Raw genomic sequence first — 25,142 nt, forward strand, 5'->3', positions numbered from 1 at the left:
AAATCCTGGTGTTTGCGTTATAATCTTCTTTCGCGCGCGTCTACGCATCGACGTCGCGAGCATAACGAGCATAACGAGCAAACAGGTTGAGCAATCAATTTAATCTCTCTCTTCGTTACTCCTTCTCCCCTTTTTCTTTCTTCCTCGTTCCTTCGTTTTTTCCTTTCGTTCTTTCTTTCTCTTTTTTTTTTTTTATTATTGTTCTACCTGGTCCCCGTAACTCTCTTCTCCGACCTGCTCCTTTTTCCTCCTCTTCCCGAGTCTAGCTACTCGTGTGGCGTAGCCTAGCTGTTGGTGTAGTTAAGAGCAATGGTTATAATGAGACCCCATTACGGCGCGACTTTTAAAATCTGTCTCTGACAGCTGGACCACGATGGATTATTCTTTATCCGCGGGCAACAGTTTATTTAAAAGTAACGAGACCGCCTCGGATAATGAGCCGTCCTTCTTTATTTCCATCCGCGCCTGTCTATGAACTTCTCTCTCTCCCGTTTCTCCCGGGAGAACCGCTCCGTCCTCTTATATGGCAAGCGTAATTGAAGTTTGTATCCAACGTAATAAATGTCCTCCGCGTGTACCGTGTAATTAATAAATTCCGGGATTAAAGAAGCTCGCTAGCGCGCACCAGTGTCGCTCGAATTCTACAAAGTTCCGGCATAGTTTCGCGAGTTTCCTTACTTTTTCGCGATTCGACGATGGCCGACAATGGTCAACGATGAAGGTCGACGGCCAGCAGAGGACCCATACCAGTTCCCAGAAATTCGAAAATTAATTTCGCTAGAATTCGTTTTTGATAAACTCGGAATTGTATGAATTTGATAATGGAACGAGATTTCGAGCGTTTCAACCCCTTCTCAAAAAGAAGCCGGTTATTTACGTAAGTAAATCTTAACAACGTCCACCCCTTTCTCGAAGAACACGTTTCCCAGCCTTTCGTTGACGTTGCTATTCCGTCCTGCTCGAGCCTATTCGCTTAGATCTCTTTTAATTATCCGAGTCGAATAATCGCTCGATTAAAGCAAAATTAATGGATTCCTTTTCCAGCGCGTCGCGGGGTGGCTAGATTTATTTTCTCCGGCGGGGCTCCCTTTACCTTACCCTTCGACGTCTTTTTCACGGCGTGGCGACGGGGAACATATGGGAGCACGGGGCACGGCAACGGCGCCATGGAATCTCCATAATTCTGGCTTACAGAAAATGACAGCTTTTAGCGTTGATGCACAGTTTATACCGGGCGTATTATTTTAAGTGGCGCTGTCTGTATAATTCAAGACCGGGGTGCACAGACAGAGAGCGAGAGAAACAGAGCAGGACCCCATGGTATCAAGCTGGTAAGAGTAGAAAAGAGATAGACGGTTAGCGGAGGACGAGGAAGAGGAAGAGGCAGGCGAGAGGTGAAACGGCGGAGCGGGTTGGAGCGGAGGGGCGGGAAGGTCGACGCGGTAATGGCATCGTCGTGTCGCCAGCTTAAAGCTCCAGTGATTCTCAATCACGCGAATCCATTCTCCGTGTCCATCGCGTTGGCGCCGAGTCCGCTTCGCGGATGCAACATGCGAGAATGCGCTGAGATACTTTCCGCCCCGTCGATACCGTCGTTTCCTCCGGACTGCTGTTAAAATAAATAAACTAGCCCGCCACTCGAGCCCGTTCCCGCCTTTTTTCTCGCTCGTCGAATTTCAATTCGCCGGTGAGTCGGATAAAACGTGGTCGCTCGCGGCTAGTTGGTGGACATGGATAGAAAAAAAGGGAAGAGACAGGGAGGAGAAAGAAGAAGAGGAAAAAAGAGGCGCAGAAGGGGACCAGCTGCGGTTTCCTCTAATCTTTGTACAGGCTCGGCCCCACCGAATTAATACGAGAGCCTCGAAGAAAAGATAAACATTCCCGTGAATACTCTCGGGGGTATACGCGCGGCTGTACATGCACATGCGGCCAGCCATAGGCACACACCATGTGCTTCGCCGGCAAGATGTTTTGACCGACGAGATCCCGTCGTCACGGATGTCGTTTCTGCTTAATTGTTCGCTCTCCCCTTCGTATCTTCCTTCTTGCTTCCATCGGACCCGTATCGCCATGCCACAGTGAATCGAGCCCGATCCCTCGCGGAACGGTTATACACGCTTCTCTTTCCATTCCATCGTCTCTCGGAAGAATAACGCGTTACCTCGTTACCCGTCAATTTGCAGCGCGAACGCGTCGTTAATATTCCGTCGGTATTCCTCGAGCCTAATCGAGTCCGTGTCGAATTCCGGTAGCATCGAGACGGAGACGGAGACGACGAAGACGACGACGAGGAAAAATCCATCTTCGTTCGGAAATAGACGCATTTAACGACATAAGTAACTCGAAAGGAATTTAAGGGACGATTTGGGGTGCGTCGCCGTCGTCGTCGTCGTCGGTGGTTAAGGCGAGGAGACATCGACGAAGGGGGAAGAAATCAAGGGGTAAGCGAGACACAGTAACGAAAACGGGGTTGACGGGGATAGAGATAGATAGATGGATAGAGATGAGAGAGCAACGAAGAGGGAGAGAAAGAGAGAGAGAGGGAGATAGCGAGGGCCGATAGACGTAGGCGCCGGCCAAGTTGCGCCGCTGATTGCACCACAAAGGGTGCAATTATGCGGCCCTCCAGCAATCACCGCGCATTCTGCCCGCCATTTGACCCCTCGACACCCCTCGACGCCCCTGAAACCCTGCCACGCTTCGAGGTATCCATCGTATCCCGGGTACATAGGCAGCACACTAGCAGAACGACAGACATATCACCGCTCGGGCCACCGTCACCTTTTTATTTAAATGCGCCCCCTCGACGAGCCGACACCCTGCTGAATGCCCCACGGAGTCTATGCAATTTAACCTGGTGTCGCGAGAAAAAATCTGTTAATGAACGATTGTCGGCTACTGGGATTCGGATGAAAATATCCTGAAAATTGGACGCCTTTCTTTCCTCCTTTCTTTCGTTCACCCCTGTTCGTTCGACCCGCTCCGACTTCTTCCCTTGAATTTCCTCGCAGATCGCTCGTTTATTCGTCGACACGGTAAGTCCCGTACGTAACCTTCGATAGGGACAAGTTCATTATTCCGATATTCCGTTTCTCGTCCGATACGTGATCATCCTATGCACGTTTTCGTTAATTTAACGAATCGGACAGAGATAGATTGAATTTCATCGTACGATGATTCTTCGATTCTCGTTATCGAGATTCCGAAGAAGAAACAGAACGGAATCGTAGACGCGGAGCGAACGGAGCACGTAATTTCTGGCTTTTTGCCTATTACTCGGCGGCGTTCACGATGTACCGATTATGGAGAAAGGGTCGAGCAGGGATGGAAAAAAAAAGCGAGACTGAGCACAGAGACAAGGGCCGTTACTGAACAGACGAAGGAAAGAGAGAAACGATATGGTGTAGACGACGAAGGAACGACGATGGAAGAAACGTTCCAGATGTGTTCCCGGCTTCTGAACAAGTTCAGAGTCAAGTTGCCAGAGCTCATCCCCTTGCTACCGTGGCTCGCTGGCAGGAAGTGCCGCATTAAAGCCGCTAATCTGCCTGTTTTCATGCCTCTCCCTCGCTCTTCATCGTTTCCTACTCTTTTCCTCGGCTTCCTACCACCGACGCTCGTAAAACGTGTGTTTATACCTGTTAGTTAAGGAAACGAACAGGCTTTGGACGATCGATACGCGATGTCAGCGTGAGGATCGCAACGACTTATTAGACGGTCACGCGATAAGAAAAATGTTCTCGTCACGAGGAAATTATTCCAACGTTTCGTCCTCTCTCACCGTTCATCGATTCTCTTTCGATCGGTGCTTGTTTATCGTCGCGTTGGTTATCATTGAACGGATTCGTAGAGACGATTTATCTATCGGGGAATTTTCGTAGGTGCCGCGTGTTCCAACACCGTTCCTCGAAGTCGTGTATTTTTAGACGCATGCCGGAGACCGAGGCCAGGTTTAAAGTAAATTTTAAAAACGTATCCGTCGGCCCCCAGACGAAAATCTCTCCCAACGGCCCGTTTCTGTAATCCGAGGACATTAATTTGTTGGCAGGACGGACTTAAGAGTGTTGACCCGGCCGTTTCCCCGAGGGACTCCTTGTATTTTCTCAGGTTATCTGGGAAGAATCCGGGAAACGGCGATGGGACGTGCTGGGCAAATTTTACGGTCGCCCATATTCGTGTTTCCGAAATGGAAGGATCGTTTTGACTCTCCGTCTTATCTGTCAGCGTGTTCCTTCGAGCCGGTTGTTAAATATTGATTTTTCGATCCCGCCACGTGTTGAAGCAACGATCGATCGTTGCTATCGTTTCGTTCGAAAAATGACAGATAAATCGAGCGAGCCAGTGGTAATGGTATCTCCGTCGATGGGAAAATGGAGAGATTTTGAGTGGAAAATCGGTAGGTTGGGCGGCGCAAGGTTTCGTAGCTTGGTGTGTAATGCGTATCAGTGCTGTTGGCGGCAGAGGTGGCTCGAAAGCAAGAACGAGCGGGCAGGCGGGAGGTTATTGCCTGTTGGGTGATTTATCTAGTAATACTAGCCGACAGGCCACGAGGCCGGGGCACACCGGCATGGGGGCAAACCCGTGCCTTCTACCCCTACCCCGTGGGGCCAACCACCGGCACCGGTGGAAATTAAAAACTCACTTTATTACACGTCTCATTCTCTGCTCCCCGGTCGTCTCTGCCCTCACTCCGGTAAACCGTCTATACGAACCTCTCCTTTCCTCTTTCCATCCCCTTCGCGCACCAAACTGCTTTCCTTTCCTTTCCTCTCCTCTCTCTTCTCGTCACATCCTGCCACCCCTGCAGCGCCTCGTCCACCGCGCGGACCGACTTAATATGAGGCCGGCCATACCTGATGGAACGAATATTATTAAAGTTCGCCCGCACGCGAAACCCGTGAAATATCGCTGCTCCCCTTCACCTTTTTCCCCTTTGCCACCAACTCCGCGTCTCTTCTCTTCAACGCCGTTTAGACCCTTCACCTCCTCTACTCTCGGCTCGCTGCCTCTTGCCACCGGGCTTTTATTATCTGCCTCCAGCTTATACTCGAGACGGTAGCGAACTCTCCGAAGCAAAAATAATCACGGGTAAGCCGTGATGTAAATACGCTGGGTTTCGCAGTCGCGCCGTCCTCGTCATCCAAACTCTAGAGTCCTTCTCTCGTTTTCCGTCAGTCGGCCGGGTACGTTTCGATTTTTCAAATTTTCCCTTCCAACGCGATACACTCGCGAAAGTAACGCGTTCCGTTGCGCGATGGATTATTTATGATTCTATGCTTTTATCTGTATTACTTCGTCCATCGCGCCGACTCTGTGGTCGCACGGCTGCGATACCGTGCTTATGTGTTTAGAACGTTCCGATGTAGTGCCTTGTCGCGGGACGTTCTGCTACGTAACCGGAAACGGTATCGTGGCGTGTTTTAAGGAAACGATTCGTCGTCGATTCACCGTAGAAACGAGGGTAATTTTTTCGCGTGTTAATCGCGACAAAGTTGCTCGGTTATTGTGTACACGCGACACCTCCATCCTCGGCTAATAGAACGAAATGCTACGATACTTGCGTGATTTCGATGATCGATAGACTATAGGTAACGTAGCAATCGATTTATCGTAGCAAACGTCTTATCGACTGTTTTGCTCGTTTCACTCTTTTCTTCGGATGGCTAAATTTTCCTGCTCACGGGGGATGCCTGTATAATCCGCAGACAATCAAGATCGGTCGGTGGAACGGGGCGGGTAACACGATTGATTCAATTTCCAAGGTAAAGGGAGCGGTTACGAAGGGAAAATTGAGGCAGTACGTTGATCGGGCTCAAAACGAGCATGGAACACACTTTATCTTATCGAGAGACATTGCCGACGAACGCGACCGAGTCTCTGCTAATCACCTTGCGTCCCAGCTGCGCGTCCTCCTTCCCCCCCAACCATTCGTGACTCGAGTGCCTACGCACTCGGGAGCACGCGTGTGCCCGTGCATAGACCCCGATGACGTACCCGTCGGTATCTGGCTCGTTTTATTAATGTCAATAAGGCAATTATTGTCGATGAATGGCGTGGGTGGGTATCTCGCTCATACCGCTGTCGTGTTGAGTTACCTGCCTCCGGTATCGATGGCTACGAACGTGTTTTTAATGCGACCGGATGGAACAAGTGGCTCTATGCTTTCTCTAATTTCGATGCTTGATTTCATCCATTTGTAGCCGCCTGTTAAGTGCAATTGATTCGAACGTTGATAAAACTTGTTTTATAATAAATAAAAATGAAAGAACGACATTTGATTTCAAAGACTGAAAATGATTAGAGTTGCAACGGAGTTATTCCGATGATTTCTTTACTTATTTTTTAGCTTTGTCAACGAGTACCGTATGCTGTTAAAATTTGATCGCAACTTTTCTCACCGTCCTGTGGAATGAAAAGTAATATTTTATCAATTCAACCTCGTGTCCCATAAATCGAGTCACTGAAAGTACGCGTCGAAAGTTCCACAAGGGTTTATTGAAAATGATCCCCGTGAAGAGAACGCTTTAAAACCGATTCCTTTTCCATCAACGGTTCCTTGAACGTTTGCGCGTTACTCGGCGCACTCGCTGAACGAAATATAGAGGGGATGAGGAGAATAATATAGGAAAGAGGGGTTTCTCCAGTCTCCGCTAAGCAATATCCATCCACCCCACATGCCTGCCTGCCTGCCTGCCTGCCTGCCTGCCTGCCTGTCTGCCTGCTCGTATTATCGGTGTGTACAGACGGGCTCTCAGCAATTTATCCATTACGGTCCCAGTCGCGCGCACTATTATTGCATTTTTTCAAATTATTGCTCGCCGGCATCGACGTTACGCTACCATCTTGATTGACAGACAGGACTGTGCCTTTATCGCGCGTACACGAGGCCGTAAAATGCTATACGTACCCTCAACGTCGTATTCTCGACGAGAATACTCGTACGAAGAGAAGAAGACTACTCTTGTATCGATAGACCAAAGGCGCTACGAAACGACGTTGTAATCGTACGGGATCGATAATTACGCGAATAGCGAGTCGCGTGTTCAAGCTCGCTTCGTTTCCTCGTTAAACACAGACCTGTGTTTTACCATGTCGGTCGAGATCGTCAATTTTTTACGAGTCGTACGCGCTCGGACTCGATTATCCGTAGCTAGCTGCAGGCTGATCGTGTCCGAGGAGAACTCACGAGAGCGGAAAGACGGCCTCAAAAGAGACATAGCAGGAGCAGGAGCAGAAGCAACACCGGTAATACATCGCGTCCGAAGCGACTGGAAGGATGTACGAGTTCGTTTGGGGCAGCAAAGTCCGTAGAGGCCCCCGTAAAGGTTGGCGCGATAAAAAATTCAGAGGGTGAATAAATCAAGAAACGTCGCAGCAGCGGCGTGCGCGAGTGCTCTCGCTATAAGTACCGACCCGATGTGCCACGATCCGTTCGGCCGGCGCGGCGATCCTCTTCTTTTGTACATACTTTATGACGAATAATGCGTGAAAAGGGACACGGGACGAGCTGCTGGCCGCCTTAACGCGTCTCGTTTCACCCTGGACATTCCCACGTATGTCCCTGGCTTAATCCTCTGATCCGTCCTTAGAGGTGTGCAGAATGATTTAAAGGCACCCCTTGCTCGAATCGTTCTTGTCTTCCATTACAAAATAAGATTAACCGCGGTTGGCATACTACACGTTGCAGAACTTGACGCATTGTCGTGCACCGTCGTTCGAGGTGTGTTGCGCACCTTGTCGTTCCTCGTTCGAGCAAGTTTTGTCGTTTTTCATCCTGCCCTTCGTACGATGCGGCGTTGAAAGGACTTGTACAATAAGGAGATCAAATGCGGTGGTATTTGCGTATCGAAACTCGAAACGTCGTCCACTTTCGTCATCGTGTTAAGGGACACGTCGTCGGTTGGATTCGGTTTCGTTTGTTCGGGATAGGTATGCGATGGAAAAAGGGTCGGTAATTACGGGACGCTATGAAGTAATGCTCGATACCTTTTACATTGCTATCTATTTGCGAGAAAAAGGATTAAGAGGCCGGACAAGAAGGATTGAGAAGTTGAGTAGGCGGCAGGGACGGCGAAGGGGTGAGGGAAACAGAGAGGGATGGAGGAGAAGGTTGGAAGGGTAGGAAGGGGAGGAGGGGGTGGATGGAAAAGCGAGAAAGAGAGGAGAAAACAGGAGAGGGAGAAACGTATCTATACGGTAGGTATAGATCGCGTACCGTATCGTTGAGTAAGTTGGAAACGGAGGGTAGGAGGCTCGGGGGGATGGCGGCTCATCTTGTAATGGACTCAGAAGACAGGCGAGTCGGCTAATGGACCCCTGCTCTTCCAGAAAAGCTCTCAGTATCTGTGCCACACGAGAGCATCGATGCCATCGGGCTGCGTCCTTCCAAAATCCGCAACGCGTATCGGCATCCAGCCTTTTTCCGTTTCTACGACACTACACGAGATACACCATCGACGATCTATCGATCTATTGTTCCTCTGACCGTGCAACAGCCCTGATCGCCTAATAGACGAAAACCGGTACTCGGCTTGTTTTCCAAGTTTACGCTCGAAAAAATATTTCAAGTTTCACGGAGTAGAAAGGCATCGGGGATACCTACGTGTTTGGATAACGGGCAACAAGCGGATGCGTGTAGGGAACAACCGTGTTTGGACGGTCACGCTCGGTGCCGGAAATATTTTTCCGGTGCACAAATATTTTTCCGCGGAGATGCAAAACAGTTTGGCATATTTAAGAGGGCGCGCGTGTTTACAGGCGAACGCAACTAAACGTATTTCTTTCGCTAGACACGGTTCGTAAAAAACGCTTTCGAGTGTAATCAAGGAATAATTGAAAGCAACGACACGCTGAAAAAAATATATTTTTCGATCGGTATACCCGCGCGAGACCGTTCGCATGTCCTACAGGATAGGATCGTTGAGGTAGACGAATAGAAGTTGCCTGGAAACGAGCGAAAGAGAGAATATCTCGGAGAAAAAGCAAGTCCGGTACGAGAAGGAGCGTTAGCCAGAGGTAGTCGAGCCACTCTCATCTACTCCCACCAAGTCTCACCATCTTTCTTCTTATCCTTCGCAGTCGTCCTTTCCCGGTCCACTCTTGAGAGTAACGTCTACCTCCCTTGATGGGCAGTGCCACTTGAGCGGCACTAACCCACATACACATACGAGCCAGCAGGATCCACACGTACCTGTTCGTCCGATGTCCGATACATCAAGTCCATGCATAATAAATCCACGAAGCAGCGAGACGAGCGTGGACACGCGCTACCTTTAGCCGTATTGGTTGAACGGATGTTACAGCGAGGATACGCTTGGTCGAATAGGAATTTTGAAAACAGTACTCGGGACGTTTCTCGATGTGCGTTTTGTCCGTTTGCACGTCGAAAGAGCCTCCTTCGGATATCAATATCGAAAGGGAGATAGACGCATGTATTACGGGAAACTTGGTCATCAAATTTTTCCCGCCACTCTTCCTGTGTCCGCTAAAAACTTAAACGACGATTTGAAATTTGGCGTCTGTGTTGGATAGTTCCTTTTTTTCAATTTTTTACTGTTCGATTACCATCGAGAGTTTCGACGCTCCCTTGCGCGGACACGTAATTATCGTTACAGTTTCGTTAACGGAAACGGACATTGAATTGTGCTTCCTGTTTCGGCCTACCATCCCAGGCAATTACGGGTAACGAAGGGTATATCGCGTGACTGCGGGAAATTTAGGTTTTATCGAAGAAAAGCTCGATCGAATTTAGAAGTTGAAACCGTGCGAGCTCTCTTAATTAACGAACGCTAAATAAATCCGTAGCCGGGCGGAACTGGAATAGCCGGTGGACGGGGGTGCGGGTGGCAGCCGTAGAATTTATTTCGGCATCGACACGGAACGTTTCTTCGGCAGACAAGAGCGCGAGCGAGCGAGCTACCTAGCCAGCCGAGTGCCGTTTAGTTTAATACACGTAACGCTACTCTCCGGCTGCTTTTTCTCCCAAATACTCTACTTCCAACCGGTTCGAAGTAGTATAAGTCGTGGACAAAGTAGACGGCGTACAGAAAACCTCCATTAAAGTCCCTAGAAGTGATTAGTACCCTCCCCATCTTCTCCACCCTCGCTGTTTTCTCTATCCCTGCCGTATCCTTTCTCTCCTTTTTCCACTTTGCTATCTCTCCACTCTTTGCATCCCTTTCTACTAACCTTTTCTACTTGATCATTCGATCGTTTACCCGTTTGCCCGTTTCCCAGCCACGATTCCGTCGAAACGTATCCGCAATAGGCGGGAGAAAACGAATTCCGATCGCTCGGAAACGATCACGAATTCCCCCTGATATTTTGCTAGTCCTTTAAATTTCGCTTCCGTTACCATGCTTTTTGGTATACGCGCGCGGCAACTAAAAACCTCGATAGACCTTTTGTGACATTCTATGAAATTAAATTCAACATAGATGGTTTCGTTCCTGATTGCAGATGAAACCTGGCAATCGCCCCAATTTCATTTCGCTCGCGAAAAAATATAGGGAAGGAGAGCTGTGTATGACGTTAGGGGCAGCAGGGGTGAAAAGGGTAAACCCGAACTGTAAACCGACGCGTCGAAATCCCGATCCGAAAAATAGAGCGACGGCGTTTCCCGCGAACCGGAAACTTGGCGGACGTTAAATTTAACCGCGCTGCGATCGGGATGTTTCGGGGGTGTGCGCGGCAGAAAGGGTGGAAGGATAGAATGAATATAGAGAGGGTGAGTCGAGGACGAACGGGAAAAGTATAACTGCGAATCGAATAAGTTCACGGGAATGTCATTTTGCGGGTGTAATCCACTCTTTTTCCTGATTTAATCAGTGGTCGGTCATAAATCAGGCAGTAATTAAAAGAGACCATCGTCGATGTGGCGGTAGTAAACATGGCCTAATCCATTTCGCTTGGGTAGCTCCATAGGTGTGGATAGTATGGGAGTGGAAAAAAGGTCATAGCCTTTCTAATTTAATCTGGCGAATGATTCCGTGATTCTCGAAGCCGGCGGCAACCCTTTCATTACTTACGTCCCCACCCTAACCAACGAGGCACCCTCGCGCGCGCTACCAGGCAGCCCGTGTGCCTGTGTGCCTTCTTTGCCCCGCGGCCACCCCCCAAGAACCGGCGCAGAACACTAAATCAGCGACCAGTGTAATTTTTGTAATGGGAGGTGTGGCCTCGTAGGGGTGGTAGACGCTTCTCCCAGCGGCAGAACCGGACATATAGTAGGGATGCCATCCCTGCGTTCGCTTCGCGTCGTGCAATGGTAGGGTTCGTAGGGGCGATTTCAAGGGGTGGAATTCTACGATGCGAGCACGCTGCTCCGGTGGTTAATCCTCCGTCGCTATGTCTCGACTCGGGTTACGATCCACCACGTTTCTCTCTCTTTTTCTCCCTCGTTCTTTCACCCTCTTGTTACGCTGTCTCTTGCAATGCTTTCTCTTTCCCTTCATCTTCCACGCTCGAACGTACTGTACACACATAGGCGCACACTTTCCCCCCGGTATAAAGCGATTTCGCCGTTGGTTTATCCTCGAAAGGAAGCTAATTAGAGACACTTCTAGTTTGTACGACCAATGCCCGTGTGCTTATTAAATCCCCTATCGAGGAAACGTTTTCATTCGTATCGGTTCTTTGCTATTCCAACGAGCCATCTTCTCCTCGACTTCGTTATTCCCGCCTTTAATTAACTCGTATCGAATATACAAGTCAAATGTCCGACCATCAGGAGGACTACCTCTTAAAAAATCAACTCAACGTCGCAGCCCTCCGTTTCCTTCTTTTTTTTTTCCTCTCTTTTGCAATCGAAGCCGCACTCGAATCGTGGGAACATGTTCTGGAACCGATGGGACCAGAGTTTTAATCGCACGAGGTCTTAATCCGCTACGGAACGCCGAGCCCCGCTCCACGTCGCGTCGCGTCGGCTTCGCGGAGAATTCCGCTCGAGTAGCAGTTAAACTGTGCGGCAGCGTGAATGGTTCGATGATAGGCCGTTTCGGAGTGGGGCAACGAGTGCGGGTTCGATGGTGGGTGCAAATACGGGTTTCGGCTCGCACGAGTTCCTCGGGTTCGAATACGAGTGCGATTAGGAGTGGGGATAACAGCCAAGGGTGGGGAACACTGAAACACCGGCTGAGGGGTGGTGTTGCTTGCGATAGTGGGGAGTTGGGAGCGAAAGTGGGGGAACGAGCGTTCGTAGGAGTGGGGATTTATCACTTTCGGTGGCGTGCCGCGGTCGCACGCGGTACTCGGCAGTTTACAACCGACCGCCGATTAGGCGGTTTCGTGAGCTCCGTTGTTTGCTATTCGGTGGCTCGTTCACGGTGTTTCAGAGACGCGGCATGTTTCGTTTCGTTGCGGAGTAAACACAGATATCGCGATTAGAATCGAACGGGATCTTCGACGATCGATACATCTGGTTGAGATTTAATTCGCGCGACGAATGTTCTGCTTTGATGGAGAGGCTAACACGAATGTCAAACAGTGAACGTTGTTCTGTGCAGCTGGTGTAGTGTCACGTGACGGAGGAGACCCGGAGAATCGTGCAGGGTACAAGGTGTCCGGAGAAGCTGGCTCGAATTTTGTGGATTGTCAGGTAAGTTTCAATGATTTTTATCAATTCTTTGCGATTTAAACAACTCGGTTGTATGGCACGTTTCGTCAGAAATGAACGACGAGCAACGCAACAGGAACTCGTAATAGAACGTGTAATCTAAATTTCACGATTTCAATTTCATTTTCCACGCACCTGATTTGTGTTCTGTAAAAATAATGAAATTTCGTGGAATCCGATTTGCGCGCCAAAGTTGACAGACAAAAAATTGCGGGAGAGACAAACGAACGACGACCTATTATTTTCATTTCTTCTACTTTGATTCGCGTGTTTTGCTATAATAATTAATCGTTAACATCGACCCTGCTAAACACATCCTCGCCTAAGACGACGAGATCGTATGGTTGCCGTTAATGATACCGATTCCTTAGAAGCGTACTTAATCTGCATCCCGTAAAATGCTAGCACATTATTCCGCTAGCTTCGGCCGCGTGAGGTGGCGCTCGATTAGCGAGTTTCGCGGTAGCGGGAATTTTTCAATCAACCATCAGTATAACCGTGTGAAACCTGACATTTCACCGGGTCGATCGCGTTTTATAAAGGGTATAATGCCACTGTTATTACGAATAGAATACCGGTCATTCACTTTAATGACACTGAAACGGTGCCAACCGATGCTTATCGCCCCAACGTAAACTCGCGAACAAAAAAATTTCATTCACCATTTCTGTCGCCCATACAGAGCCATGAATTATCCGGTAAAAAGTTAACGGTGTACCCTTTTCGCGTGTTTTCGAATGCCAGATTGAAAATAATTGATCGGCTATTTATTTAGAATTAGCGTATCCGTTTTTTTTTTTACTTGAAAGGGGGTGCGTCCATTGACCGTCCCGGTTAGTCACAGACGCGAGAGAGATATTCGGTCGTTTGAATTTCAATAATTGGTGCCAGTTTTAGTAGCGACGGCGGTCTCGTTAGTCGTCCTCCCGAACGGAGTGACTTAATTATTTCGTTTGAAGTCCACGGGGAAAGGGAGAGAGAGAGAGAAAGAGGGGGTGGGGAGGGGTGGAGAGAGAGGAGGAGGCTTGTGGACGGGGCAGAGACGAACGATCGCCTGTGTAGAGGTATGCTCTCCGTGAGCGCACAAATAAATTGAGAAAACTGGAGCGAGGGAGACGGTCGTGCGAGGCAAACGTTTATTTTACACCGACAAATTGGTGCGGCTAATTAGCTACGGCTAAAAGCAGAAGTATGACCGTGACGCTGCACCTCGTGTCTCGTCGCACGAATGTTGCTGTTACTGTCGTCGCAACGTGCTTGTTGCAGCGTTCGTCGTTGCAACGTCAGAGACGCACGATTCACGGCAATTGTCTCTTTCACCCTGTGCTTCTTCTTTCACGCGCGCCGCGCAAATTGAATTCAGGACAGCGCCTCGTGTTCGCGCGATTTCGCGCTCATCCACCGAATCGCGTTAATGGCATAATTAATATTTACTTTTTTACGTCTTATTTCATTATTTCTCTCTCTCTCTCTCTCTCTCTCTCTCTCCCTCCCTGATCTTTAATTCTGTCGTGCTGTTCGTTTCGTAAATGGGATGATACGTTTCACGTAGGTATCTGTCGACGATGACGCCGAAGAAAATTATAAGGGACCACGGTATGGCGATATAATTTAATAATGCCGGCCACACGTAATGTCTTTCGACACGCGTCAGCGATAATTCCAAGGCGAATGTCCAATAAAAAGCCACTTTGCCCGATCGAAATATCAAATGTAATCCTCTTAAGTTGGGTGCACCGGTCGAACGTGTATCTCCGGGACTGACCATCGTAACCTATCCTTTTCTTCCCTTCTTTCTCTCCCTCTGTTGCTCCCTTTCTTTTATCTCTTTCTTCCACTCGTAGCGAATGGTACCTTTTTCCTCCTCGTCCCGCGCACTCACGAATCCAGCCGCGCGAGCTTCTAAGTTAACTTCTATCCCCTTCGCCCGTTTCCTTGCTCGCTCCCCTTTCCTATCCAGAGGCGTTGCTTTTACGGCGATTGAAGCTTCCCATGGGTCCTTGGGCATTCCGCCAGGTGGCAGTGCCGCGTCCTTCTGGGCGTCGGCCCCCAATATTCCATTTACAAGATTTTTCAGACATCTCTGATTATATCCCCCCCCCCCCTCCTACCATCGGTGGTTGGTGTGGTGTGCGTTTCTTTTTTTTTTTGCCGCATTTCGAAGGGAATTTTCTTCGGTACGATACACGCGGAGGGTGGAAGGAGGTCTGGTTGGTCTAATTTTTAACGCGCCACCCTCATCTACTCGGCAGGGCTGAAGTGGGCGGTCTGTGAGCGCACGCGAACGGGAATATAATTAACCCCGAACTTTAATTCGTTTCGTTGGCCGTAGTTCGCCGTAGCGGTTGCGACTCGATAAGGCAATCGGGGGTAATGCGAATTTTCGGGGGTCGATTCGCCCCTAGAAGATCGGCTCGCGAGAGGGTAGTTTCCGCACGGTTTGAGCGCGCGCTTAATCGAACCGCGGTCGCGACTCGCAATATCGTTGTCCCCTCTCTGATCATTAAAGAACCATTTGCAGTTGCACCGATGCCGACCGACGTTGAATAATTAACCGGCCACCGACTAAAATCGATTCATTAATTAATAAAGCGGCTACGTTCGCTTCTACTAATAACACCGGTCCACAATTGAATAGAGATCGCGTTCATTAACTGTCCCGTGTACTATTAGCAGCGGTTGCGGTACATTACCATCGAATCGAATCAACCGAGCCGAATGATCGAGTTCGCAGGCCGATAAACAATTTCTTTTTTTTTTTCCTCGTTTTATTTTGACCGCTCCGCTGGTCGTTGACTCGTATGGTCATCGGCTCGATGGTCAGGGTGTATCGACGCGCTGATTCGCGGGATAGCACGAACTTCCGTGCCCTAAACCGCGAACAATAACGGGCCGTTTCGTGTCACCGGTCTAAAAAGACTTTGTTCCCTTTGTTAAACGTTTCTCCCATCTCCCGACACGGCCTCGCTATCGGCGTCGCGCGACTCCCGCTCTCTTCGTGCTACGAATTTTCTCCTCCGCTTCCGGACGTCCCGAACAAACGAACGGCCAAGAAACTTCATTCTCTCTCTTTCACTCTTGCTCGTTGCTCCGCCGTGCCAGCTATTGGCCAAGGATATCTTTCGATTATCAAGACCTTCCGTAGCTACCGCCTTAGCCGAACGGGCGCCGTTGTCTTCTCGGCTCTTTCAATTAATGTTTTGATTGATTTCGGACCCCTGCCCGCAGGCCGAGCCGCCCTCTTCCGGCTCCTTCTCCTTCGATCTCCTCGAACGGCCGTACGAGAGATCCTTGCTTTCCTGCTTCTTACCACGCTCCCCCCATCGATCTTCATATTTACCTTTTAAGCTTCCATTGTCTCGTTTATATGGTTCCGCGTTATTTGCCGAGGATTATACTTACATCTCGCGGTATCGTGTGTCTCGTCGAGGAAACAAGGTCACTCGTAAGATATCTTAGTCTGAAAATGTTTTCGTAACACTTGGGCGAGTAAAAATAGAAGTTACACGCTACTTTCTTAACTCTTTACGGTCGATAGGTACGTTTCGGTAACATTTGACATAAGTCACGGAGTAGTTACTGAAACAAATTGACGCAGATGTGGGGTAGCTCGTCCGCGTAGAAGGAAAAAACTTTATTCAGTTCATGTTATGACCTAACCCAAAGTTACAATCCAACGCTAACTGTATTTAACTTGTTCGTGATAGACCTAACTACATCTAACTCGCTATAACGCCGTTAGTATTGATATTCCCATTGCACCATTCCGCTCCGGCGATTTATCTAAACCGGATTCAATCAACCACTCCGGCATTTCGATTACTTGTTACCGAAAGAATTACCATATTTCGCTCGTGAGATTGTACCAACTACATGTCCACCACTTTTATTTTACTTAATCGACGGCAGTTTATATTATATTTTATTTCTTTGATTGCTAATAGTCACTATCGTACCTGTTCAACCAGTATCTGCACCTACAGTGTCTTCCAAAAGCTTCGAACACGTTATAATTTGAAAATAAGTCGCGTATTTCTTAAGTTAAATTTTTAGAAGTTTCTTAGTTTTATTTTAATATTTTTAATAAGACTGTAGCGTATGTACGAGAAAGCTTATTTTGTTTAAAAAGCAAAAGTGCTTTCAACCTTTGAACAGCAGTGTATATTACTTTCTTGATCAACGACTACGTCGTTCCACTTGTCTGACCACCTACGACCTCGTTCTACTTGCTCGATCCATCTTTGGTTCTATTCCGCGCACTGTATGCAGAGATGAAAAGTTAGCTTGCAGAAGGAATGTGTATCCGACTTTATGTTACATACGAAAGTTAAAAATAAAAAATTAGCCGCGTATCGTTACTCCGTGGCGTTCTATTAAATCAAAGGGCGAGCGATTTAAAGCGGTTCGAGAGACAACGTTCGGATAACCGATAGCCGCAGCTTTCTCCTCGGATTAACCGAGACTTCCGTTTCCGATGCCCGTGTACGTGCCGAATCCACGCGGGCGAACGGACCTCCTGCGGAGGGATGTTTGGCAACGTACGAGTAGGCGGCGACGCCGCAGACGGTGGCCGACGTCGCCGCTAGCGCAGCGTCACGACGATCCGGCCACAGTCGGTAGACGGTCGCCTTGAATCGGTGTTATACCGGTGGCTGTTTTATTGCGAGATTTGCGGCGTGGCCTCTCCGTGTAACAAGACTTACTGAGATCTTAATAGAATCTGAGACCAGCTTCCCCTCTCGGCCGAGTCCCGTAGCAAGGAGCGAGTAACAGCCTTCGTTTTCGTTTTCTCAACCTTTTTTCTCTGTCGCGCTTTCTTTCCAAGCTAGCACGGTTCCTTCGTTGCCTGGCCTTTCTCTGCTCGAAGAAAGATGGAAGGGGAAGGGAGTTGACCCCGACGCTGCATCCCTCTATCAGGAAAAGGGGTGCTTATTCTAAGCGTATATATAAGAGGGGGCAGGAGAATGGCCGGGGTGAGCTGAAGGGTGATTTATGAATATTGCCTACCGAGAAAAGTGTATCGCGCTGCCATGCCGCGTCGATTTTACCTCGGCGAACGACTTTGAAGCGGCCCCGTACGCGAACTTTTCTCCATAACATTCTTGTCCTTCCGATTAGCGGAGATCGACGAAATAGAAAAGATACGCGGGTCGGAAACGATCGGAATCAATCCCGTCTTTACCGGTCCGTTGACTTTCTCTCGATTCTATCGAGCATTCCTGTTTATCTCAGCGAATCATCGATTCGCCGGTGGAAAAATGAAAAATCATTGCTCGTTGCGGCTGAATTTCGATCGCGGAGATTACGCAGACGCGATCGGTGCAGAGTAACTATTCTTCCTGGCAACGGGACGTAATTAATTTGCCGTTTTATCGCGTTGCAGCGGCTATTAATTATAAACTGGGTGCGCGACGAAATGAATGGTCCTTCGGTCGACAATAGAGACAGCTTATTAATAAATATGACCGGTGCGTACCTTCCTCACGCGGCGCGCTAGTGACGATCGCGAAATTCGAAACACGTGTCTCTGTGTCATCGGGTCGACCGCTTTCCCGCGTGAACGGAATATTCAGCGGCTGTTTTATAGTGCAAATATTTTGCTTGACTTCGAATGGTAAACATCACGCTCGCTGGCGATCCGAAGGGCGATCGCGTTCAACAAATCCCACGCTGCTCGCTAGTAAACTTCGACTCGTCTCGGAATCCACCCTTCACACGATACGTTCCATTTACACGGGAGATATTTTAGAATTTTTTCGTTTTTCTTTGCTATCGTTATCATCGAATAATTTAACGTGATCTGGTTTCTTCATTAATCGCTCGCCTTTTAAATTTCTAACCAGTCGCATTTGAAATATGAATGCAATTTAATATCCTGCATGAATTTTTCGTTTCCACGCGGGCTTTCCAAAATAGCCACTTTTTAACATCCTCCTTGGTCGTTCCAGATATCGTTGGAACAAAAATAAGTTTAAATTGAATTCTGTACTCCCCTATCCGCGACGACATCCACGCGCATCCGCTTACCATCTATCCCCGTGTTCTTTATACCATCGAACAATTCTATTTTGCTTTCCCACCACCGGCAGCCCCTCGATATATCGTAGTCGTTGCTCGAGTCTCGTAGAAGCCGCATCAAACAAGAAATCACTTGGTATCGATGTTAGTTGCGAGCTAGGAAAGTGGAAAATAAAACGGTGGTTGGGGGGTGCAACGAGAAGAATTGAAAATTGAACGCGAAACTATTATCTCCGCCTTATCGTCTTTTAATACGATTTTTCTCTCCTTTTCTCTGTTCTGCTCGTTCGCAGTTCTCGTTCCTTTAATTCGATAAAAACTGAATAAACAGACGGACACGCTTGCTGCCGGAAAATTTCGCGTTATATTCGCGGCAATAATTGTTCGCGTAGTTAACCGGCTAATTATCGCGAAACTTGGAAAATATCTGGACGTTCGCGGATACGACAGCGTTGGCACGCGTACCGTAGAGAGAGAGAGAGAGTACCGATAAGGATATTTTATAACGAGCTCGGTACGAAGACAGCACCGTCGCCACGGTTGCCTGCGCACATAACGGCAGGATCGAGAAGAGATCTGTCTCCCCAGGAAGCTTGTTAGGCGTCGGCGAGCTCCGCTATCTTCTAATTGGCGATATAATGATTCTGAAGGATGGAATACCATGGTCCTGAAGGGGCCGAGGAGCACCCTACTCCGTACCTTCCCTTGTTAGGGGTGAAATTAAAATTTGGCTCTACCTACCTTCAGCCTTCCCCTTCCTCTCGATCGACTATCCCTTTCTTTACCACTCTTGCGCTACCTTCTTCTTTCTTATCCACTCTATTCACCTCTTGCACTTTCGTCCTCTGTTCGCCTCTTTCTCTCTTCGAGCCGACTCTTCTTGCCCCTGGTGGCTTCGTTACGCGGTCGCTGGGAAATTTATACGTCTTCTCGTAGTCCGGAGATCCGTCCGCGAGCTACGCGACTCCAGGATGCGTTGTTCGGATTTCGAGAACCTTTCTCGGAACGAAAGGTGCTCCTCGAGTGCCGCGCGATTGCGTTTGTTAGTCTCGACGAGAAACGTCGTTAACAGACGAAGAATAGATTCTTGATAATCGACGAAACCTCGATTTGTCCTCGCGCGAACCTATCTGGCGAGCGAAAATTCCACGAGCTCGCTGTAATTGGAGCGATTAAAAGCGTCTTCTTAGCGCCGTCTAATTGGACGGGTTGATTCAAAAGTGGCGTATCAAACGCGGATATCGTTTTATATCTTCGGTAACTATGAGCGGAGGAATCAACGGCGACGAGGCCGTAGTTGAACGTCGATGCTTAATTAAACGTTAATTTGGTGAACGAGCGGCGAACGGGTGTATGCGAGGCAGCGAGGCAGGTGGGGGCACAGGTATTAGCAGGGGCGAAATTAAGGCTCGCCGGTTGATTCGAATTCTCCTTGAGAAATTTCCTTTCCCGAGGAACGCCCTTCGGTGCGCTCTCTAGTAGTTACTAAACTGGTCGTCTCAATTAGCGAAACTTGCAACTACGTTACCGACTTCCAATTAGTCATAGGTTGCAAACTGTATCGCGCGTTTACTGGAGCAAAACTAATAACTTCTAGACTATGAAATACACGCACAGATACGATGCAAATTAGTGGTGCACGGCTGGTGAACGTTTATGAAATACTTGGGTTAAGAAAAATTTCGGCCCTCGTCATCGGGGTAACACGAAGCTCGAACGAAATAAGTCTTTCAATTAAACGCGTTTCTCACCTTCTACCGGGACTGCTACCGCTGCTGTTTCTTTTTTCTTCGAAGGAAGCGACGTAAATGACAGGAAGTAGCGGGGAGCGCGATACCGATTTTTTTTTTCGCCGCGTCAAAGTTCAACGTTCCGTGAGAGGAAAGGAGAGACGCGTGTGCGTGTCATAATGACGGCGAACCGGTAGCTTTGTGTTGATGCACACTTGTACAGTGTACACGAACGATGTCGATCTCGGCGAATTTACGAAGGCCCTTGTCGCGCGGCTGATAGTTACAGGCCTGGTCTCAATTAGTAGAACTTACGTCGCTAGGGTCCAATTAGACGTAGGCTAGAAACTACACCCTGTTTGCTCAAGTTCGCCGTACCTGTGCACCACCGTCCGTCGTCGGATGGGGTTGCCGCCCGTCCTGCCAGCTACCGAGCCCGTTGAAGGTGTCTTTTTCCTACGCTAATGACTAATTAGCAGCCTCTCCACTTCACAGTATAATGACACGGGATACAGCCTTGAGCCGTCGGCTGGGATCATTATTAAGCCCCGAAATTGCAGTCGTGCCTGCCGTCCCGTGTTATGCGCCGCACCGCACCCTGCCCCTCTATACTTTCCTCTATCCTGCGCTATTCCCAACCCCCTTAACTCGTCGCGTATCCACCCTTGCCTCTTCGTTTCGCTACGAGGCTCGATCCATCCGCTCGAAGGACACGCGGCAAGATGCGGAACGTGACTCGACGAGGACGAGGGTGCCTTCCGATCTTCCTGTTCTCGTTCGAGTCCCTCTTTCTACCCCCTTTACTTTCCTACTTTGTACGCAACTTTTTCCCTCGTTTTTTTTTTTTTTTTTTTTTTTTATACTCTTTCTCCTTCGCCTCTTCTTCAACTTGTTCCTCCTTCTTGGTGCACCCCTTTCGTTCGAGGTTGGTTCGAATTCCGCGCTACCTGTATATACGTATCGTATCGTATCGTATCGGAACGGCTCTGTTCGCGAACAGCTACGAAATATTGAGTTTCAACGGATAAGGGATACGTGTGAAATTACTTGCTTAATTGCTTCGACGCTGGACGCAATTAAACGGGCTCCCTCGGCGCGCGGGAATCCGGACAAGTACCGGCCGATTCTTAATTGCGTGTCCATGTTTCAGCGCGTGCAGCTACATATAACCCGGAACAAGGGAAACGCGGTTTAGGTGAGAATATTCGAAGTTTATTTTTGGCGTGACGGTTAACAAGGATGAAAATTACAGCGTCGAGATAAACGAACATCAACCTGTAAACTCGAACGTTTCTTTGCGCGGTTAAATATAGCGTGTCGTGTAACCAGCGGTACAAGGAGAAGGTGGTGATTCTATTTGAAAAGGTAGTTTAAAACATGAAAGATAACATTTACTTTTCACAACATTTTAACATTTATTTTCTCAGTTCCACGACACCTTATATAAATCAATCTAGCATTTCTGCGCGAGTCCAGGAGCGTATAAAACGGTTCCATAAAAGTCCAAAGTGCGGTCCACGTTCATATACAGTTCGGATCGGTGGATTGAATCTCGTCGTCCTTTCCAAGCCCCGTAATATTATGCAGAGGCCATTCTCTTATGTACGGACAAATTCGTCTCGTCCTTTCGAATAATACTTCCACCTCCACATACTCCATTCCTCCTAAGCCAACGACCCTCCTTACCACCCTTCTCTCTCTCTCTCTCTCTCTTTCTCGGTTCTTTTACATTTATTTATTTCCTAAACGTCCGTCCCCGCTGGCTACTTTATATTTGACATTTTTATTAAACCAGCCGGCAGCCAGCCCTGTCGTAAGCGACAGCGTATCCCAGGACAAGGAGAACCGACGCGGCGATCCGAGACACGGGACTGGCCAGGTTATCCCATATTGCTGTTAGGGCAGTTTCGTAATCTCGCAAGGGTGCCTCTTATATTGACCAAATAAAAAGTCGTGTCCGTCGTCGATTCGTCGATCGGATATCCTCTCGTTTCAGCCGTGCAACCGATTCGATCTCGGTTCCTTCAACCGAAAGACAGTTGGCGCGGCGGGGAAAACGATGGAACACCCTCTCTGTATCGCGCTCGAAACCGCTGTACTCGGTCCCGCCATAAATCAACTTTTCAATTTACGATTGCGTTACGTTCGAGACACGGTCCACCCCCGTTTGCTAAGTCGTTTCTTGCGCGAGAACGATTTTACGCGGTCACCCTTGGAATTTTTGTTCCCTCGTCGAATGAGAGGGGCTCGAGTAAATCGGAATCGGCTAGTATTCGTTGCTCGGCCACCGATATCCTACCGTTGCGCATTGTCGCGAAATAATGGGACGGTAAATCGACGGGATTAATTTAATTTTATCTAACGTTTCATCGCTTCCGATAACAGAGCGCCGGATGGAATTGGATATTGCGTGCGGCCGACAAATAACTGTACGCTCGTGAAAAGTTTGATGTTTCGCGATCGATTTTCGCGCGCGTAACACGCAATGCGCGATCAACAGTGCTGGAAAGAAAAAATTCCTTTTTTTTCCGCGCGAAATTCTGTTACTTCGTCGAAACGTTATCTCCGCTCGCGATTAGGTATCTCGCGTTTCGTGATCCGATCTCTCGACGATCGTATCAATCGGACTAATAGAGAACAGACGAGATGGAGGAAGGTAGTTAGAATCGTTAGAGAGGGACGGGAGGAAGGGCAGGAACAAAAAAAAAAAATAAATCCAGAGAAAAAATGGAGCGCACAGATCGTTTGACGAATCACGAGGCGTCTCTTGGATAGCGATGTAGGTGGGGCACGCTAAGAGGGGGGCCAAGGGGATACGAGGTAGAGGGATGATGTTTTTTTCCTCCGCGGCGCCTCTTTAATTTGCCCTCCAATTAACGGACGGGGTCCTATTTGAAAAATACCTGCCACGAGGGCTGGCAATTATACTCCTTCCTTTTTTTTTGCGCCACGAGCGCGTTATTAGCGCTATCCGTCGTTCCTCTTGCTCCTCCTCAACCCCTGTGTTCCTACCCTCCTTTTACCCCCAACCACCGCCTACCCACACCTTCCTCTCCCCTTTTTTTTTCACGTCGGGTCGTGTTCCTCTTCGTTCCCACCATCCGTCCCTGTCCAACCACCCACCCACCCACATTCCGTCACCCTCGCTTTTTACGTGCGTGTGGCCGCGTTCGCATATCCGTATCCGCTCTCAAGCTTGTATGGGTTTTATGTGCATCGCAAAGTGTGCGAGTGCTGGTGAAGCCGAGAGGTAGGGGAGGAGGACACAGGACGGGCCTGTGCACAGCACCGAGAGGGCGAGAGGAGAGACAAACGGTTGGAAGAGGGAGAAACAGAGAAAGAGGGAGGAGAAGGTTGGAGGAATAGTAGGGAGGGATGGAGTGACGGGGGTGGTGGCGAGTTAGAGGAGTGGCGTTTATAACTCGTGCCCGGGTCTCCAAGCTTTGAGAAGGCCAATTAGCAGCATAAAGCTACAGCTCGGCCCCGGGGCCGAGGATGTTTGTATGTAATAATGGATTGTTACTCAAAGTATCCGGCTAATTAATTAAGCCCCCGCGCCTCGCCGAGCACCCACTCACCATTTTAGCCGGCCACCCTCCTCCACCTCCTCCTCCTCCTCCTTCCCTCGAATCGCCTTTAGAACGCGTTCGTTCCTGCGAATGCGCTCCTCCCTCTCTTACTCTCTCGTACTTTGCCGCTTTTCACTGCGCGCCGAGCCGCGTTCTCGGTTCGAACGGTTCCCGCGATCGATGCTCACGCCCCCCTTTATTTCGCGTCGATCTTTCAAACTTGCCCACCGGATCCTACCAGCCTAACTACGTTTCCGAGTGTCGGGATTAAGGGTGGACGTTGGTCGGTTGAAACCGTTCACCGAAGTTAAAAAAAAAAGTCGAATTGTTTGAAAGTTTTGTGATTCCACTTCTAAAATTAAAAGAAAGGTAACGCTTGCTCGTGCCAACTTTGAATGACGCTCTGTTAACTAAAATTCTACGCAAGCCTCCGTATTTAACTTTGATTCGTCGCGGGAGATTTTGGCAGGTCTCGACGAACAACTGGTCCAATTAACGCGGATCATTATTACTCGTTGTCCGCGAACGCTCAATGGTATGGAGACACGATTTAATACGCCGTGACAGATTTAACGTGGCCCTGTTTCTTTTACGTGTTGCAGACGGCATTCTAGCCGAAATCACGATGACGATGGACGTGAGCAAGTCGGAGCCGAGTAAAAATGGCACCACGCAACAGGAATGTGCTGGCTGTGGAAAAACGATCACGGAAAGGTGAGTCACGGACTGTGTCCAATTTCTTTCTCATTTACCACTTCCGCCACGATATACACTGAATTTCTTCGTGCAAGATTCGCGTATAATGAACGAAAAGTACAATGAATGTATAGAAAATCGCGTTGGAATAATTTAAAGGATGATAGCCAGGCTGGTCGGTAAGAAGGAAAACTATGGTCGGTTCTTCAGGTATCTCCTCAAGGCCTTGGACCTGTACTGGCACGAGGATTGTCTGAAGTGCGGGTGTTGCGACTGTAGGTTAGGAGAGGTCGGTTCTACTCTGTTCACCAAGGCGAACCTTATCCTCTGCAAGAGGGACTACCTCAGGCTGTTCGGGAACACGGGAAACTGCGCGGCTTGCAACAAGCAGATACCGGCGTTTGAGATGGTCATGAAGGCCAGGACGAATGTCTATCACCTGGACTGTTTCGCCTGTCAGCAGTGCACTCATCGGTAAGTTTTTATTACACTTGATACGCGAAAGAATTGCTTTTG

The 25,142-nt window shown here is 48.8% G+C and overlaps 1 protein-coding gene across 6 annotated transcripts in view; it reads left to right on the forward strand.

Annotated features, from left to right (window-relative positions):
- Window positions 1-25,142, forward strand: part of LOC117600078 (LIM domain only protein 3) — a 72,358-nt gene that overhangs the window by 39,571 nt on the left and 7,645 nt on the right. For 3 of the 6 annotated variants that reach the window (XM_034315062.2, XM_034315060.2, XM_034315059.2), the window contains 3 exons: window positions 12,504-12,595; window positions 24,533-24,644; window positions 24,786-25,100. In XM_034315062.2, the coding sequence (XP_034170953.1) occupies window positions 24,556-24,644; window positions 24,786-25,100 (404 nt within the window). In that variant the 5' untranslated portion in view covers window positions 12,504-12,595; window positions 24,533-24,555. Of the gene's footprint in view, window positions 1-12,503; window positions 12,596-24,532; window positions 24,645-24,785; window positions 25,101-25,142 lie in introns of those variants that run through there. The other 3 variants (XM_034315063.2, XM_076692503.1, XM_076692504.1) reach the window with 3 other exon arrangements.

Source organism: Osmia lignaria, chromosome 15, assembly GCF_051020975.1.
Source record: "Osmia lignaria lignaria isolate PbOS001 chromosome 15, iyOsmLign1, whole genome shotgun sequence".
NCBI lineage: Eukaryota > Metazoa > Arthropoda > Insecta > Hymenoptera > Megachilidae > Osmia > Osmia lignaria.